The following is a 16016-nucleotide window of genomic DNA, read 5'->3' on the forward strand; positions in this document are numbered from 1 at the left end:
CTCAATTTACAGGAAGTTACTCTTAAAAGAAAGTGATTCTGGTGTTTACTGCCTGCATTAAAGGGCCAGCCTGTCTTTTTCCCTTTTTTTTTTTTTTTCTTCTCAGTTGACTCTTGCAGTTACTGTTCAAATGAAAAAGAAAGTAGTATGAGCATAGAGACAGAGATGTATTTCACTGATGAGATCAAACATATTAGGTCTGTTCTTTAGAAAGAGAGAGTTCCTGCCTCAAAGAGATTCCAATCTAAAATCCAAATGGCTCACAGTCTAAGACTAACTTTTACCCAATAACTTATTGTGAAACTCAGGCATTCTTAAATGGCTTATTTCATCAAGTAGTGGCTGAACTAATTATTTCCACAAATAAGCTATCTTAATTCTAAAGGACATATTTGTTGAGTTCATTAGATTTTCAATTAATTTTTATATTCTCATAACTTTGTCAAATGACATCTTCACTCATTGAATTGGGTTTTTTTTCTTGTGCATGTTGCCAAGCAGTTTTATATGGTTGGTTTTTTTTTTTTTTTTTTTTTTTTTTAAGTATATGCCTAAACATGTCTATTGAGAGGAAACGTGACTTTCATACTGTCAAATGCTGGCCCGTTGCCAGGTCTTCAGTTATGGCAGGTGAAGTTCACCTTAGCCCCACCCAGCTTTTCCAGAAAAAAGCTACATTCCAAGAGTGAGCAAGTGTTACTTTAGGACTGTCGGGGGTGGAGGATGTTTGCATAGTTTAAACCTTTGGGCGGAGGTGGTAGGAAACTGCAAGTACAGAGGCCATAGAATAAAACGGAGAAAGAGACTGTGTTTGACGTAGCCTAGCTAGTCAGTCTTATACACAGGTGACTCAAAGCATTAATGCAAGCACACACTCAAACCTGAAGTCAACAGTATCCCACACTTGTTGGATCATAGCAGCAGAAAAAGACCTCTAAGGTAGACTTACTTCAGACAACTCTTCATGTTCTGTGGCTTTCATGTGTGCACATTAATAGAGCAAAACGTTGACTAAACATAAATGGAAAAGGTAACTGGGAGAATGTACCTAATCAAGAGTGAGCTTTATTACTCTTAATGCTGAGAATGTCTTATTTGGAAAGGGGACACCCATTTCTGTATTTATTTTGTTGGTTATTTGGTTGATCGTGGTTTTTTTTTTTTTTTTTTTAAAGTAATCTCTTGTTTGCCATATGTACTCTGTGTGTGTGTGTGTGTGTATACACTATACATATATATTCATAATATTCTGCCCTCATTTAGATCTATTCCAGGGGTGAACTTCACCACTTCATTGACGGATTTAATGAGGACAAGAGCAATTGGATGCGCTATGTGAACCCAGCCCATTCTGTTCAGGAACAGAATTTGGCAGCTTGTCAGAATGGAATGAACATCTATTTCTACACTATCAAGCCCATCCCTGCCAACCAAGAACTACTTGTGTGGTATTGTCCGGACTTTGCAGAGAGACTGCACTATCCTTCCTCCAGAGAGCTGATGATGAATCTCAGTAAGTGGATTACAGCATAAACAAAGAATGCTAGTAATGTCTCTTCTGCCTATGTGATCTAATAATATATTGTATAATTATATAGCTGAATCATCTGTTGTGTCACAGTAGGTGGTTTGGAGTAGAAAGAAGGAATTTAAAAACAGTTTCTTGTGCTGTTTAAATACAAACAGATGATTAAAAATTTAAAGTTATTGGTTTATAATCTGAGAATTATCTGATGAAATCCTACACAGACCATTCCTCTCCCTCTCCCCTCCCTTAAAAATAATTGACATTGCTGCATGCTGAGACTTTAGAGATTCCAGGTTTCATGGGTCTATTTAAAAAAATTCTGCTTTGAAAATGTTCACAAAGGGATGTTTCAGAGTAGCAGGCGTGTTAGTCTGTATCCACAAAAAGAACAGGAGTACTTGTGGCACCTTAGAGACTAACAAATTTATTTGAGCATAAGCTTTTTTGCATGCATCCGATGAAGTGAGCTGTAGCTCACGAAAGTTTATGCTCAAATATATTTGTTAGTCTCTAAGGTGCCACAAGTACTCCTGTTCTTTTTACATAGGGATGTATATTTGGGTTCCAAATGGACTGTCCTTACTGTGCAAAGAACTGGACCCAGGCCATGTGCATGTCTTCCAAACCTTTATGTCTAACTTCATTTCTGATAACAACGAAGCTCAATTCTCTCTCGAATCAGTTATAGTGTAGTTTAACACAATGTTGTTTTTTTAATTTCTTTCCATGTGTGTCAAAATTGCTAATGGTGTGAAGATGCATTCCTTTTTTTTTTTTTTTAGCTGTATGTTCTGCCATGGTTTCTGACAATCTCCAACTTTAGACTTTTATCCCTAGATTTGATACACTATTAGGGTCTCATCCAGCGTTAACTGAAAGCAGCAGAAAGACTCCAATTGGCTTTAATCAGAGCCTTAGATTCAATTTTCTGTTAGCCTTATAATATGCCTATATATATATGTAGGAGTTGGAAACAAAAATTGTAATGCATTTATTTTTATATGAAATGGGATTTACTCCTATCTAGTGATGGAGAATGGGTTATCAAATGTCAGTATTAGTTTGGGGGTGGATCAAGATAAAAATGCAGTCCCCATCTTTGTATACAGCACATACTGCTCAGGAATTGCCAATACACATTTCTCCTCCTTTGTACTTTCATTAGTTGCTTCCCACCCCCTTAGTGATTACAAAGTCTGTTTACTCTTTTGAAACACTAGAAATGCTTATTTAGGTACTAAGGATCTGAAGTTCCTAGGTTCCTTACTCAAACAACATTGATTTGCTGACTATAACCTTATCTCAAATGTCATTTCATTAGTTACCATGCAATTTGGTCTCCTGTTACGCCTAAACTGTGCAGGCCTATCCATGTGACATGAGTGGGACATGTCAACAACATTAGAGGTTCATTGGTTCACGTGTACAAGTAGTTTGCAAACATATAATTAGTCACATTTCAAAATTTATCTATGCATCCATTTTTTTCCATCTCTGCTGGCTTTTTGTGTTACCTGTACTCCCCACTGATACAGCAAGATATTTGTAAAGTACTGACAAATATTCTGACTATTGTCCAGATCACTGTGTGTGTCTGGAAGCATTCAGCATCTGTATCTTTATGAAACTATTCTGTAAAAGTAGGTTTCAGACCTGGATTGGAGCCACTAGCAGTGTAAGGAAGTGTACTGTTTCCTAACAGTTTTGTGTACTTGAAAATAGACTACAGAGAACATCCTATATTGGCATGTGGATGGACATAGAGACTGATAGAGAGTTTATAAGGAATGTCAAAAATCAGAAGTGGAAGAGACCTATCATTTTTATTAATTATATTTAAATTAGAGATTGCTAAACTGCAGATGTGCAAGGCAAGGACAATACAGAGAAATGAGCATAAGTCCTTTAGTTTTTTAAATGGGCTTCCTTCCACTGTTAGCACTGGCCCTCCCCTGTTAAAGCAAATCTTGTCCACACTCTTCCCCTTCCCGCCCGCCCGCCCCCCTCCCCTCCCATATCCCTGTGACAAATATGTTTTGGGCAATGAGGCCTACAGTCTGGCAATAAAATCTTCACAATAGGTATAGAGCTGTCGTTGGAAGCTCCAACAACTTTTCTCACAAACTCTTAGAAAAATCCCATTGGACCATCAGACATTTGTGGTCTGTTCATTGAAGGTATAATGTAGCATTGCAATTCATACAGTGGTGCTGGAACAATTTTTGTAGTGGGGGTGCTGAAGGCAGAAACCATGTATTTGGGTTGTTATTCCTACTTCAAACCAGGGGGTGCAGGAGCACCCCTAGATCCAGCACCGATATTTCTCCAGATTTAATATTAGAGATACTACTGTACCAGGAAAAACAACAAGGAGTCCGGTGGCACCTTAAAGACTAACAGATTTATTTGGGTATAAGCTTTCGTGGGCTAGAACCATACCCAAATAAATCTGTTAGTCTTTAAGGTGCCACCGGACTCCTTGTTGTTGTTTGGATACAGACTAACACGGCTACCCCCTGATACCATACCAGCACTAAGATCAGAGATACTACTATACCAGCTTTAGCTTTCCTCAGCACCAGCTCTTACGAGTTAAAATTAGCAGATACCCACCAATTTCTCCAACCTTCCAGAGACACCTCAGTGGCAGTCTCCAAGCTAGGAAAAAATCCAAAAGGCCTTGTCCTGGACTGTTAAGACCCTGCACAAGCTGTAGGTTTTAGACTTTTTAGACTTTCCATCGATAAAATAATCAAAGAATTTCCTCTAGCTTAACTGAAGCCCTTAATTGAAGGAAGTTATCAGAACCACTACATAGAACACACACACAGACACACGCACTTGCCTCCATGAGGACAAATTTTTAACTTTAAATATAACCTTTCAAGTTAGTTCATTTAGGCTCCAATTCAGGAAAGAGTATGTATTCAGGACAGCATTTAAGCACCTGCTTAATTATGAGCTTTAGTGCTTTCCTGAATCAAGCCTGAGGCCCATGTTCTGCAAACATTTATGCACAGTGGGACTGACTACTCATTTTAGTAAAGTTGATCATATGCATAAGTGTTTGCAAGGAGATACAAGGTGTTTGTAGGATCAGGGCCCTGATTTGTCTTAGGGGAAGGAAGTATAATCTTACCATTTACATATTTCTGTCTTCCTTTTTTCTTAATCTATTGACATTGTTTTGAATCAAGATTTGAGTAATAACAACAAAGAAAATCACCTTCAAATAGTTCCTGTATTACCCGTTGTGCAATACATGTTTTAGGTGTGGTGACACACGATTTCTACATTCTGTGGACCGAGAAAATAATTTCCACTATTTCAAACCTGCTGCACTTACTGAATAACGATTCCACATGAATCCTGACAGTCACTAATAGTCTAAAGCCTATCATGTTTTAATATAACTGGCTTAGACTCAGGAAATTGATTGTGGTCCCTCATGTTCTGTGGAGCACCTCAATTTTAGAGTTATGTTGAGGTTGTTTTTTGTTTTTGTTTTTTTGTTAACTTCTCCCAAATAGAATCATGTTGAATCAGGACATGACTGTGTGATACAGTGTCTTTCATTGCATCATAAGATGATGCAACAGCCTGCTGTCCTAACAAGTCTGTCCCATCAGACAAATACAGGAAGGTGACACCCTATTTTGATAAACCTGTGTGAAAGGTTTGGGAAAATAATTTGCAGACCTAACAAAAGCCTTTTCAACAGAGAAAAATGTTAAAGGGACACTGGCTGGGTTAAAAAGAAATCAATACCTGTGCTATCTATGTTAACTTTTGAACAAAACATTTTTTAAAAACTCTAATCTAATTTTCATTCTTTATCCTGGCTCTCTTACATTTTGTACTTCTTTGCTTAAAACAGTTAAAATAGGCTAGTTATTTTCCCATTTGTTTATGGTCAGTTTCACTTTCTGGTTTTAATGTAGTTGGACAATGCTACAATGTTTGGGTTGGCAGGAAATAGTAAAAAAAAATTGGAATCTTAAAAAGGTCATGGAAAGATTTTATATAGGTTTTGTAAGAGACCTAAATTTGGGGCTAAATTTGACTTTATAGTGCCCCTTTAAAACGTTGAGAATTAAGTTAAGGCCTCTTTCAAAGACCTTCCTTATGCAAAACATTTTTTAAAAAAATCAAGTCACACAGTCTTGGACCCATTTAGAAAACAGATGATCAAATTATATACTTGTAAATGTTGGTCTCCATTCTCGGTTTGAGTGGAAACGTTCTTTGTTTTGCCTACTTCAGAACTTCTAGGTTCTCTTTCTACTAGCAAAGGAGGTTCTTAATTTAGATCGAAAATGTGAATCGGCACAATTAAACTTCACCACTCGAAGTGTTGAGTAGCATTTTACTCTTGAAATGACTCTACCCGCCTACAACGGTTTTTCAAGTTTTTAGAAAAAAAACAGATCTTTTGTTTTTGTTAACTATCTGAAGCTACAGCTAGGAGAGGCGTAAATGAGAACAAAAAGAACTGACAGCTATTCAGCTCGTTGTGAAAATAGGCCCCCAAATCCATAAACTGGAAGGGGCTGAGGGGCTTCAGACAGAGCCTTTCTTAAACATTGTATTAAAACTTTTGAGGAACAAGTGTTTTGCATCTCTCTCTTACTCTTCTAAAGCCTGATCCAATATCCATTGAAGTCTTGGAGGTTGGAGTCTTTCCACTGACTTCAGTGGGAGCTAGCTCAGGCCCCTGTAAGAGGAGCATCTTTTTGTCAGTTCAGTAACTTAATGATGCAATCCTATGGTTCCTGTTTGTCACAAACCTATCAACTATTTTGTCTCAGACCAGATGTGCGATAGTGTATGTGTACAATAGGTGTTATTATATCACCAATGCTTAAAGGAAAAAACCCACTTTGGTAAGGAATAATTCAATTTATAGGTACTTTCAAGAATAAAAATTACAAACCTCCAAATCAACTTCAACCCAAGTTTCAATCCAGCTTGCCCAGTATGACATAGGAGCCTTTCTGTAGGGGAATACTACCAACCACCTGACCAGGATGGTGATAGTCACTGTGAAATGCTCAGGGAAATTAGAGAGGCTATAAAAATAAAAAACTCAATAATAATGGATGATTTCAACTATCCCCATGTTGAATGGGTACACGTCACCTCAGGACAAGATGCAGAGATAAAGTTTCTTGGCATCTTAAATGACTGCTTCTTGGAGCAGCTAGTCCTGGAACCCACAAGAGGAGAGGCAATTCTTGATTTAGTCCTAAGTGGTGCACAGGAGCTGGTCCAAGAGGTGAATATAGCTGAACTGCTTGGTAATAGTGTCCATAACAGAATAAAATTTAACATCGGGGTGGGGAGGGAGAGGAAACAAACCAAAGCAGCCCAACACCATACCATTTAATTTCAGAAGGGCAACTACCCAAAAAAAAGTTAGTTAAACAGAAATTAAAAGGTACAGTGCCAAAAGTGAAATCTCTGCAAGTTGCATGGAAACTTTTTAAAGACACCTTAATAGAGACTCAATTTAAATGTATACCTCAAATTAAAAAACCTAGTAAGAGGACCAAAAAAATGCCACTGTGGCTAAACAACAAAGTAAAAGAAATAGTTAGAGACAAAAAAGCATCTTTAAAAAGTGGAAGTTAAATTCTATTGAGGAAAATAAAAAGGAGCATTAACTTTGGCAAGTGAAGTGTAAAAATATAATTAGGAAGGCCAAAAATGAATTTGAAGAACAGCTAGCCAAAGACTCAAAAAGTAACAGCAAAAAAAATTTTTTGGAGTACATCAGAAGCAGGAAGCCTGCTAAACAACCAGTGGGTCCACTGGACGATAGAGATGCTATAGGAGCACTCCAGGACGATAAGGCCATTGCAGAGAAATTCTTTGCATCTGTCTTCATAGCTGAGGATGTGAGGGAGATTCCCAAACCTGAGCCTTTTTTTTTTTTTTTTTTTAAGGTGACAAATCTCTGGAACTGTCCCAAATTGAGGTGCATTAGAGGTGGTTTTGGAACAAACTGATAAGTTAAATAGTAATAAGTCACCAGGAACAGATGGTATTTACCCAAGAGTTCTAAGGAACTCAAATGTGAAATTGTAGAGCTACTAACTATGGAATATAATCAATCATTTACATCAGCTTCTGTACCAGATGACTAGAGGATAGCTAATATGATGACAATTTAAAAAAAAAAAAAGATTCCAGAAGTGATCTCAGAAATTACAGGCTGGTAAACCTAACTTCAGTATCAGGAAAAATTGCTTGAAAGTGTAGTATAGAACAGAATTATCTGACACATAGATGAACACAATTCATTGGGGAAGAGTCAGCATGGTTTTTGTAAAGGAAAACCATGCCTCATCAATCTATTAGAATTCTTTGAGGGGGCCAACTAGCATGTGGAAAAGTATAATCCAGTGGATACTTAAATTTTCAGAAAGCCTTTGACAAGGTCCCTCACCAATGGCTCTTAAGCAAAGTAAGCGGTCATGGGATAAGAGGGAAGGTCCACATGGATCAGTAACTGGTTAAAAGATAGGAAACAAAGGGTAGGAATAAATGGTCAGTTTTCAGAATGGAGAGAGGTAAATAGTGGTGTCTCTCAAGGGTCTGTACTGTTCAACATATTCACAAATGATCTGCAAAAAAGGGATAAATAGTGAGGTGGCAAAATTTGCAGATGATAGAAAACTACTCAAAATATTTAAAACCAAAGCAGACTGCGAAGAGTAACAAAGATCTCATAAAACTGTGTGATGGAACAACAAAATAGCCGATGAAATTCAATGTTGATAAATGCAAAGTAATGCACATTGGAAAACATATCCCAACTATACATATAAAATTATAAAGTTTAAATTAGCTGTTACCACTCAAGAAAAAGATCTTGGAGTCATTGTGGATAGTTCTCTGAAAACATCCACTTAATGCGCAGCAGCAGTCAAATAGCAAACAGAATGTTGGGAATCATTAAGAAAGGGATAGATAATAAGACAGAAAATATCATATTGCCTCTATATAAATCCATGGTACACCCACATCTTGAATACTGCATGCAGATCTGGTCACCCTATCTCAAAGATATATTGGCATTGGAAAAGGTACAGAAAAGGGCAACAAAAATTATTAGGGGTATGGAACGGCTGCCATATGAGGAGAGATAAATAAGACTAAGACTTTTCATCTTGGAAAAGAGACTACTAAGGGGGATATGATAGAGGTCTATAAAATCATGACTAGTGTGGAGAAAGTAAATAAGGAAGTGTTATTTACTCCTTCTCATAACACAAGAACTAGGGGTCACCAAATGAAATTAATAGGCAGCAGGTTTTAAACAAACAAAAGGAAGTATTTTTTTCACACAATGCACAGTCAACCTGTGGAACTCCTTGCCAGAAGATGTGGTGAAGGCCAAGACTATAACAGGGTTCAAAAAAGAACTAGATAAGTTCATGGAGGATAGGTCCACCAATGGCTATTAGCCAGGAAGGGCAGGGATGCACAGCCATGCTCTGAAGTGTCCTTAGCCTCAATTTGCCAGAAGCTGGGAATGAGTGACAGGGGATGGATCACTTGACTATTACTAGTTTTGTTAATTCCCTCTGAAGCACCTGGCATTGGCCACTGTCTGAAGACAGGACACTGGGCTAGATGGACCATTAGTCTGATCCTGTATGGCCGTTCTTATGTAGTTCCCCACATTACACTAGTTTGACACTATACCAGGGATCGACAACCTTTGGCCCGCGGACCCCCTGGCAGTCCGGGCCAGTTTGTTTACCTGCCACGTCCGCAGGTTCAGCTGATTGCAGCTCCCACTGGCCGCGTTTCGCCGCTCCAGGCCAATGGGGCCTGCAGGAAGCCGCGCCCAGCACATCCTTCGGCCCACGCCGCTTCCCGAAGCCCCCGTTGGCCTGCAGCAGTGAACCGCGGCTGAACCTGCGGACACGGCAGGTAAACAAACCGCCCGGCCTGCCAGGGGGCTTACCCTGGTGTGCCACTTGCCAGAGGTTTCCAATCCCTGCACCATACTGATGATATTTATGGTTTCAGAGTTTCATCTGTCAGATATCTCCCACTACAGTGGTGTGCTCAGGTGAGATTAGCATATACAAGGAGAAACGGCAAATAAGGATTTATGAGAGAGAGATAACATGCAAATTGAAGAAGTCTGGCATGATTATACTTAAAAATACTCCTTAAATAGTTGAGGCTCCTGTCTACACACTGAAATTAGTAGGAGGGAAAGTATTATTGAGATCCCTGAAGGAAAATGGCAATTAAGTTCAGTCTGTCAAGTGGCAATGTTGGACTATTGTGCAAAGAAAATTACATTCTTTGAATAATCTTTCTTGTAGCTCACTCCTACACATAACAAACGTACCTTCCACACCCTAATTGTTTAATCTCATCACACAGGAAGACTCATTCCTTCAGCTGAGACAGTCTGGGTTCCTATGTCATTTTTCCAGCAGAGCTGTCTCTTCTTCTCCCTCTACCTTTTTTCTTTAAAAAACAGAAGTGGCAATTTGAACTTCCTGCTTGACAGGCCTTACTGATATGGGCCTGATAAGCTGATATTTATTTTTTGTCTAGTGGCTTCACAAGCCCTTCTCCTCTACCGGCTTTCAATAACCCCTGATCAGTATCTTTTCTGATAGTGTCACTCTGAATGTTTGCTCTGTGCTGCTGGCTCAGCAAGGAGCAACTGATAATAAGACAGAGATAACATTCTCCTAGAACTCCACTAGGGAGACATGGGAGCTCTTGAACCCGGCAAACTAATATATTGATATTAAGACTTAAAATTATATATAATTGATTACTAGTTCACAAAGACAGGCAACATTTCAAGTAAAACAGATTTTGTGACTTTAAAAATAAATAAATAAAGCTGTCTCCAGCTGTTTACAGGGGTAAGCCAGGCTCTTTGTTGCCTGAGACATTTCCCAGAAATGTTGGCCAAGGAGAAAAAGGAAAATTCATGCTGTTATGAAAAGTGTCCTGGGCTGTTAAAAGTCCTCACCTAATAGATGAGACCCTTAAAAAAATAAAAAATGGAGGCCTTATTGAAGATCCACTAACTCTCACACAACTGCAAGGTACACCTTTAAAGAGTGAAGTGTTGAGAGTTCCTTGTTTATTTTATTATTATTATTATTATTATTAGTTATTAAGGAAGTTGTGAGGACTGGTATCTAGAAAGGCAATTGGGAAGTTGGTTGATTGTAAAGTACTCTCTGTACTTCTGTTTGTGCTTTCTAGATAGTATTCCAATTTAAAGCATTTGATGCTTAAGCATATGGACATCTCTATACTTTCAATAAATTTAAGGTATAAAAGCTGCTCATGTTTTTGGAATTGTCATTGAAAACCCCATATCTATTCCTGATGCTAGTCTCTTGCCACTTGATGAAGATTTGACTTTGAGAATTAATTGTTCTAAGTGGAATAAGACTTTGAAAGGTCTTCTTTTTAACCCCAGTATTTTTAAGTAAAGGATCATTTTTTGCCTCAGTGTAATACTGCAAATTATAGATTCACTGAATGATTCTCAGTGTTCAGACAACAAACCTATGACAAAAGGGACAGTGCTTACTGGCTCTTAGTATATTGCCTAGTGGTTTTAGTTGATCCACCAAAAATAAGTAGTTTTTTTTACTGACCAGCTCAGTTAAGAAAAAAAGTCAATAAGTAGAAACTCTGCTATACTATCAAATAGCACTGCTTCCTCGTGTCAACTGATAGCAATTTACCATTGGATATGCAAAAACGTAGATACAAACAGTTGTGAATATAATCATCATTATTATTTGTATTACTATAGTACCTAGTAGCCCTAGTCATGATTGTATAAAGCTTCTCTTGTGGTTTATCCTGTAATAAAACATCTTACAAACAATCACTGTATGGTTATATAACTACTAACTTTAGGAGATTAGCTAAAGCAAAATTCTTTCTACTAAAGATACCTTTTATGGTAATTTTTATATCACATGTGTCTGGACAAGTATAAAGAGATTCTGACAGATAATCTAAAATGGCTGTTCTGAACAAATTTAAATGGACACTAGCAAGTATTTTGTTTCAAAAGGTAGATTTCTGTAGGGAAAAAAATTGACTTAGGCTGGAGCCATGAATCTTGCTTTCCTTTGCTCTAATTTGGTGAAGTCTTTATAAAGTACAGCTGGAAGTAAAGGAGTTTTGCACACACCGAAAGCCATAGAAAATCTGCAGTAAATAGCCTGCTTTGTTGTAGATGTTACTAGGCAGTATATTGAATGACTAATGGTCTGTTTACTGATGTAGAATACCTTCTTTCTGAAGAAGGCTTTCATTGTAGCCAGTCCCATATTTTTTAGTACTGTCAGTAATTGAACTAGCTGGTGAAGTGCCTGTTGTGGGTTGGCAAAGGTTGATTTGCCATGCCTTGCTATTCCAAGGAAAAGCGTTTCTGAGAGCTCAAGCTCTCCAAAGGCTTTCTGTTAAACCTATATTATTAACAATACTTGTTTATCCCAGTTATTAGAAATCTATTGTATGTAGGGAATTTATAGCGGATCTACTCAAATTCATGGGGAGGGGGGATAAATCAGTTTGAACATAAACGACTGCCACTCTCCGAACGAATCATCATCAGACTGCTCTAGCTCTGTGTACACTTGCTGATATCCCTTATATTAATGGTGTATATCTGACTTGCTTTTTGTTAACTCTTTACATCCCAAAGTAGTCCTCCTTTGCACAGAAGCTAACTTTTTTGGATGTACTTGTCAAGAGTCACCTGTTCTTCTGACCTTCTTGTTAAGCTTGTAGAGGTAGATTGTACTTAAAAATGAGGAATGTTGTTTCATATTGACTTGTTAAATAATCATTGCCTTGTCTTTGTCTTTCAGCACAAAGCCACGTTAATCCAAAGCAGCAAAGCACTGATAAAAATGAGTTTTATCAGAAAAGTATCCCAAAGAGAGAGCACAGTGTGAAAGAAATCCTGAAAACTGAACCCAACCATTCAAAAGGAAAGGACTTATTCCAGACTAACATTTCACCAGTTACTCCAGAAAAACACTTGGATGACTTGAGAAAAAACTGTAGCCCGGAAAGGTCTTTCTTTCCTCGTGTTGTCTATCCAATCCGACCTCACATTCCAGAAGATTATTTGAAAACTTCCCTACTTTATGGGATGGAAAGACCTAGCTACATTACTCACTCACCCATCCAGTCTTCTACCACACCAAGTCCTTCAGCAAGGAGCAGCCCAGACCAAAGCTTAAAAAGCTCAAGCCCTCACAGCAGTCCAGGGGTTACAGTTTCACCTCTGGCACCTACTTCTCAAGAACACAGAGAATCTTACCCATACTTGAATGGACCCTATGGCTCAGAAGGATTGGGGTCTTATCCTGGATATGCACCCCCCAGCCATCTCTCACCAGCCTTTTTATCCTCTTATAATTCCCACTATCCAAAATTCCTGTTACCTCCGTACAGCATGAGCTGTAATAACCTGAGTGGTTTGAACAATATCAATGGCATCAACAATTTCAATCTGTTCCCAGGGATGTATCCTCTCTATAGCAACCTACTCAGTGGAGGAAGCCTTTCCCATCACATGCTGAACCCAGCTCCTCTTCCAAGTTCATTGCCACCTGAAGGAGGCCGTAGATTGCTACAACCCGATCATCCAAGAGACTTTCTCATACCAGCACCTAACAGTGCCTTTTCCATCACAGGTGCTGCTGCCAGCATGAAAGACAAACCATGCAGCCCCACCAGTGGGTCCCCCACAGCTGGCACAGCAGCCACTTCAGAACACATAATGCAACCTAAACCTACCTCAGCAGTGTTGGCTGCCACCAGTGAAGAAGCCATGAATCTCATTAAAAGTAAGAGGAACGTGACTGGTTACAAAACCCTTCCATATCCACTGAAGAAGCAGAATGGGAAGATCAAGTATGAATGCAATGTTTGCTCCAAGACCTTTGGCCAGCTCTCCAATCTGAAGGTAGGCATTAAGGCGACAGCCTAATTATAAGGAAAACATTCCCATCTTTAACAAAATATATTAAGTTTCCATCATGGTTGGAAGGCTTATATTTTTTTCTGTAACTTACCTAGCACCCATGCTTTCTTTCTTTTAAGAGACAACCAATTCATCTAGGTTTCATACTATACTTATCACCATGCTATCATGGTAGTAAACGTGATGGTTTAATTTTTTTTTAAATGTTTTTTTTTTTTTAATCTTGAAGTGGCCTAAAAAAAGTAACTTGATGATTTCCATGCAATGTGTTCTGCCTGTGGGATGTCTCTAGTAACTTTGCAAATGTTTGCGGGTTTTGTTTTTAAAGTACTAGAAACTATAGTAAATGTTTTGTTTCTCATTAGGTCCACCTCAGAGTACATAGTGGAGAGAGACCATTCAAATGTCAGACTTGCAATAAAGGGTTCACTCAGCTGGCTCATCTACAGAAGCACTATCTGGTACACACAGGAGAAAAGCCTCATGAGTGTCAGGTATGTAGTGTTCCATGCACAGCGAGATCATCAGCTTCACTTTTTGCCTGCTACAGCATCTGCCAGACAAGCTGTAGGCCAAATGCTACTCGGCAAGATTAAAAAGTTAATTTGGTGGTGGTTGTTTTAAATGTGAAAGTCTAAAGATGCAGTGATGGCAAGCGGCTTTTTCAACATGCCAGGCTTTCCTATTTATCTGCAATTACAAACAAACAAAAACAACCCTCCCACTCACTCACTGGTTTTGTTTTTTTTTCCTGTCGCCTCCAAAATTAGGTTTGCCATAAACGATTCAGCAGCACTAGCAATCTAAAGACCCATCTGCGACTCCACTCTGGAGAAAAGCCTTATCAGTGCAAGCTGTGCCCCGCTAAATTCACCCAGTTTGTGCATCTGAAGTTGCACAAGCGTCTCCATACCAGGGAACGGCCACACAAGTGTGTCCACTGCCACAAGAGCTATATTCACCTCTGCAGCCTCAAAGTCCATCTGAAAGGCAACTGCCCTGTAGCCCCTGCCTCTGGCCTCTCAATGGAGGACCTGAATCGCATCAATGAAGAGATTGAGAAGTTCGACATCAGTGACAGTGCTGACAGGCTGGAAGATGTGGAGGACAATATCGATATGGCATCCATTGTCGAAAAAGAAATACTGACCATGCTCAGAAGAGAGCTAGAAGGAGCTAGTCTTAAAGTATCTTTGCAGAGGAACTTGGGAAATGGACTTATCTCCTCAGGATGTAACCTTTATGAATCTTCAGACATGTCAATTATGAAGTTGCCTCATGGTCATCCACTACCTCTGTTACCTATAAAGGTCAAGCAAGAAACAGTTGAACCAATGGACCCTTAAGACTTTTTTCCCCCCCAAAGAAGTGATTTTTATTTATGACTTGGCAAGTCAGGGTGCCTGTAGCACTTGTACATAGTTTCTATGCTGCAAAGCAATCTTGGCTTACAGTAGTTTCCCTCGTCCTCCAGTTGAAAGAAGGAACTCCAAAGTTACTGTATTCTCAGGGCATGAAAAGAGGCAAGGACTATGTATTGCTTCCCCACTTACTAAAAAACAATCACCAATCCATAATTACCTTTTCAATGACAGTACTTCATAATTTATTATGCAATTTACCATTCTAAAAGCAATAATTAGCAAACGTTTACAATGACCAGAAAATTAGTTGTAATTTTGAATATAAATCTTTATATTTTTATCTTGTGGCCATTCTTTGTAGATAATTTTTTTTTCTGTGCACATCTATTTTAAAAACCTAAGATTGCGGGGGGGAACATTACTTCAGTAAATGTGTCTATGTACCAGCGTTTTTGAAAATGAGGTTTTTGTATTGCCAAAAGGTGGGTATTTGACATGTTGAATGGTTTGAAAAGTGCTGTGTACTTTCATGGAGCAGGTAGATGTGCAAAATCATTTCCCCTCTCCCCCCACCCCCTGAAAAAAAAAAGTGACTAGCAGTAAACAGGGAAAAGAATACCATACCTGCCTATCTGTGAGTTGTAAAGAGATTTTTCTACCTGCAGCACTACCCATAACAGATGTGGAATAACAAATACCCAGCCTCACATAAATAATACAACAGACAGGCTTTTAGAAAACAATAGTAGACACATTACATTCTGCAACTTTGTAACCCAAAGCAATGCATGAATGTGAAAAAGTGGCTGTTACTAAAAATGATGATTGACTTTTAAGCTGTTTTTGCAAAAAGTTTAAACGTATAGATATCCCAAATGTGCTGCCTATAAGGAGTATTTGGCTGAGATTTTATTTCCAGAGTCTTCTGGGGATCAGAAGATGGTCAGATTCCTTGAGAAATAAGGTTTTTTGTTTTTATTCCCCACCCAGTTTCCTTGGGCAGAAGGGGATAATGAAGTCCTTTCCTGGCACTTTTTTTTTTTTTTTTTTTTTTTGCGCTTCCTGTACGATTCAGAGTTTCTTCAGTATTTGTGTTTGTACATTTTGTGGTTAATTT

At 38.6% G+C, this 16016-nt stretch overlaps 1 protein-coding gene across 1 annotated transcript in view; it reads left to right on the forward strand.

Moving 5' to 3' along the window:
- The window catches only part of PRDM1 (PR/SET domain 1), a 105545-nt gene extending 90112 nt beyond the window's left edge, over positions 1-15433 (forward strand). Inside the window, exons 4-7 of the mRNA XM_074946888.1 lie at positions 1264-1513; positions 12412-13517; positions 13901-14029; positions 14306-15433. Of these exons, the coding sequence (XP_074802989.1) occupies positions 1264-1513; positions 12412-13517; positions 13901-14029; positions 14306-14881 (2061 nt within the window). The 3' untranslated portion in view covers positions 14882-15433. The remainder of the gene's footprint in view (positions 1-1263; positions 1514-12411; positions 13518-13900; positions 14030-14305) is intronic.
- Positions 15434-16016: the final 583 nt, after the last annotated feature.

This window comes from Natator depressus, chromosome 3 (assembly GCF_965152275.1).
Source record: "Natator depressus isolate rNatDep1 chromosome 3, rNatDep2.hap1, whole genome shotgun sequence".
In the NCBI taxonomy this organism is placed as follows: domain Eukaryota; kingdom Metazoa; phylum Chordata; order Testudines; family Cheloniidae; genus Natator; species Natator depressus.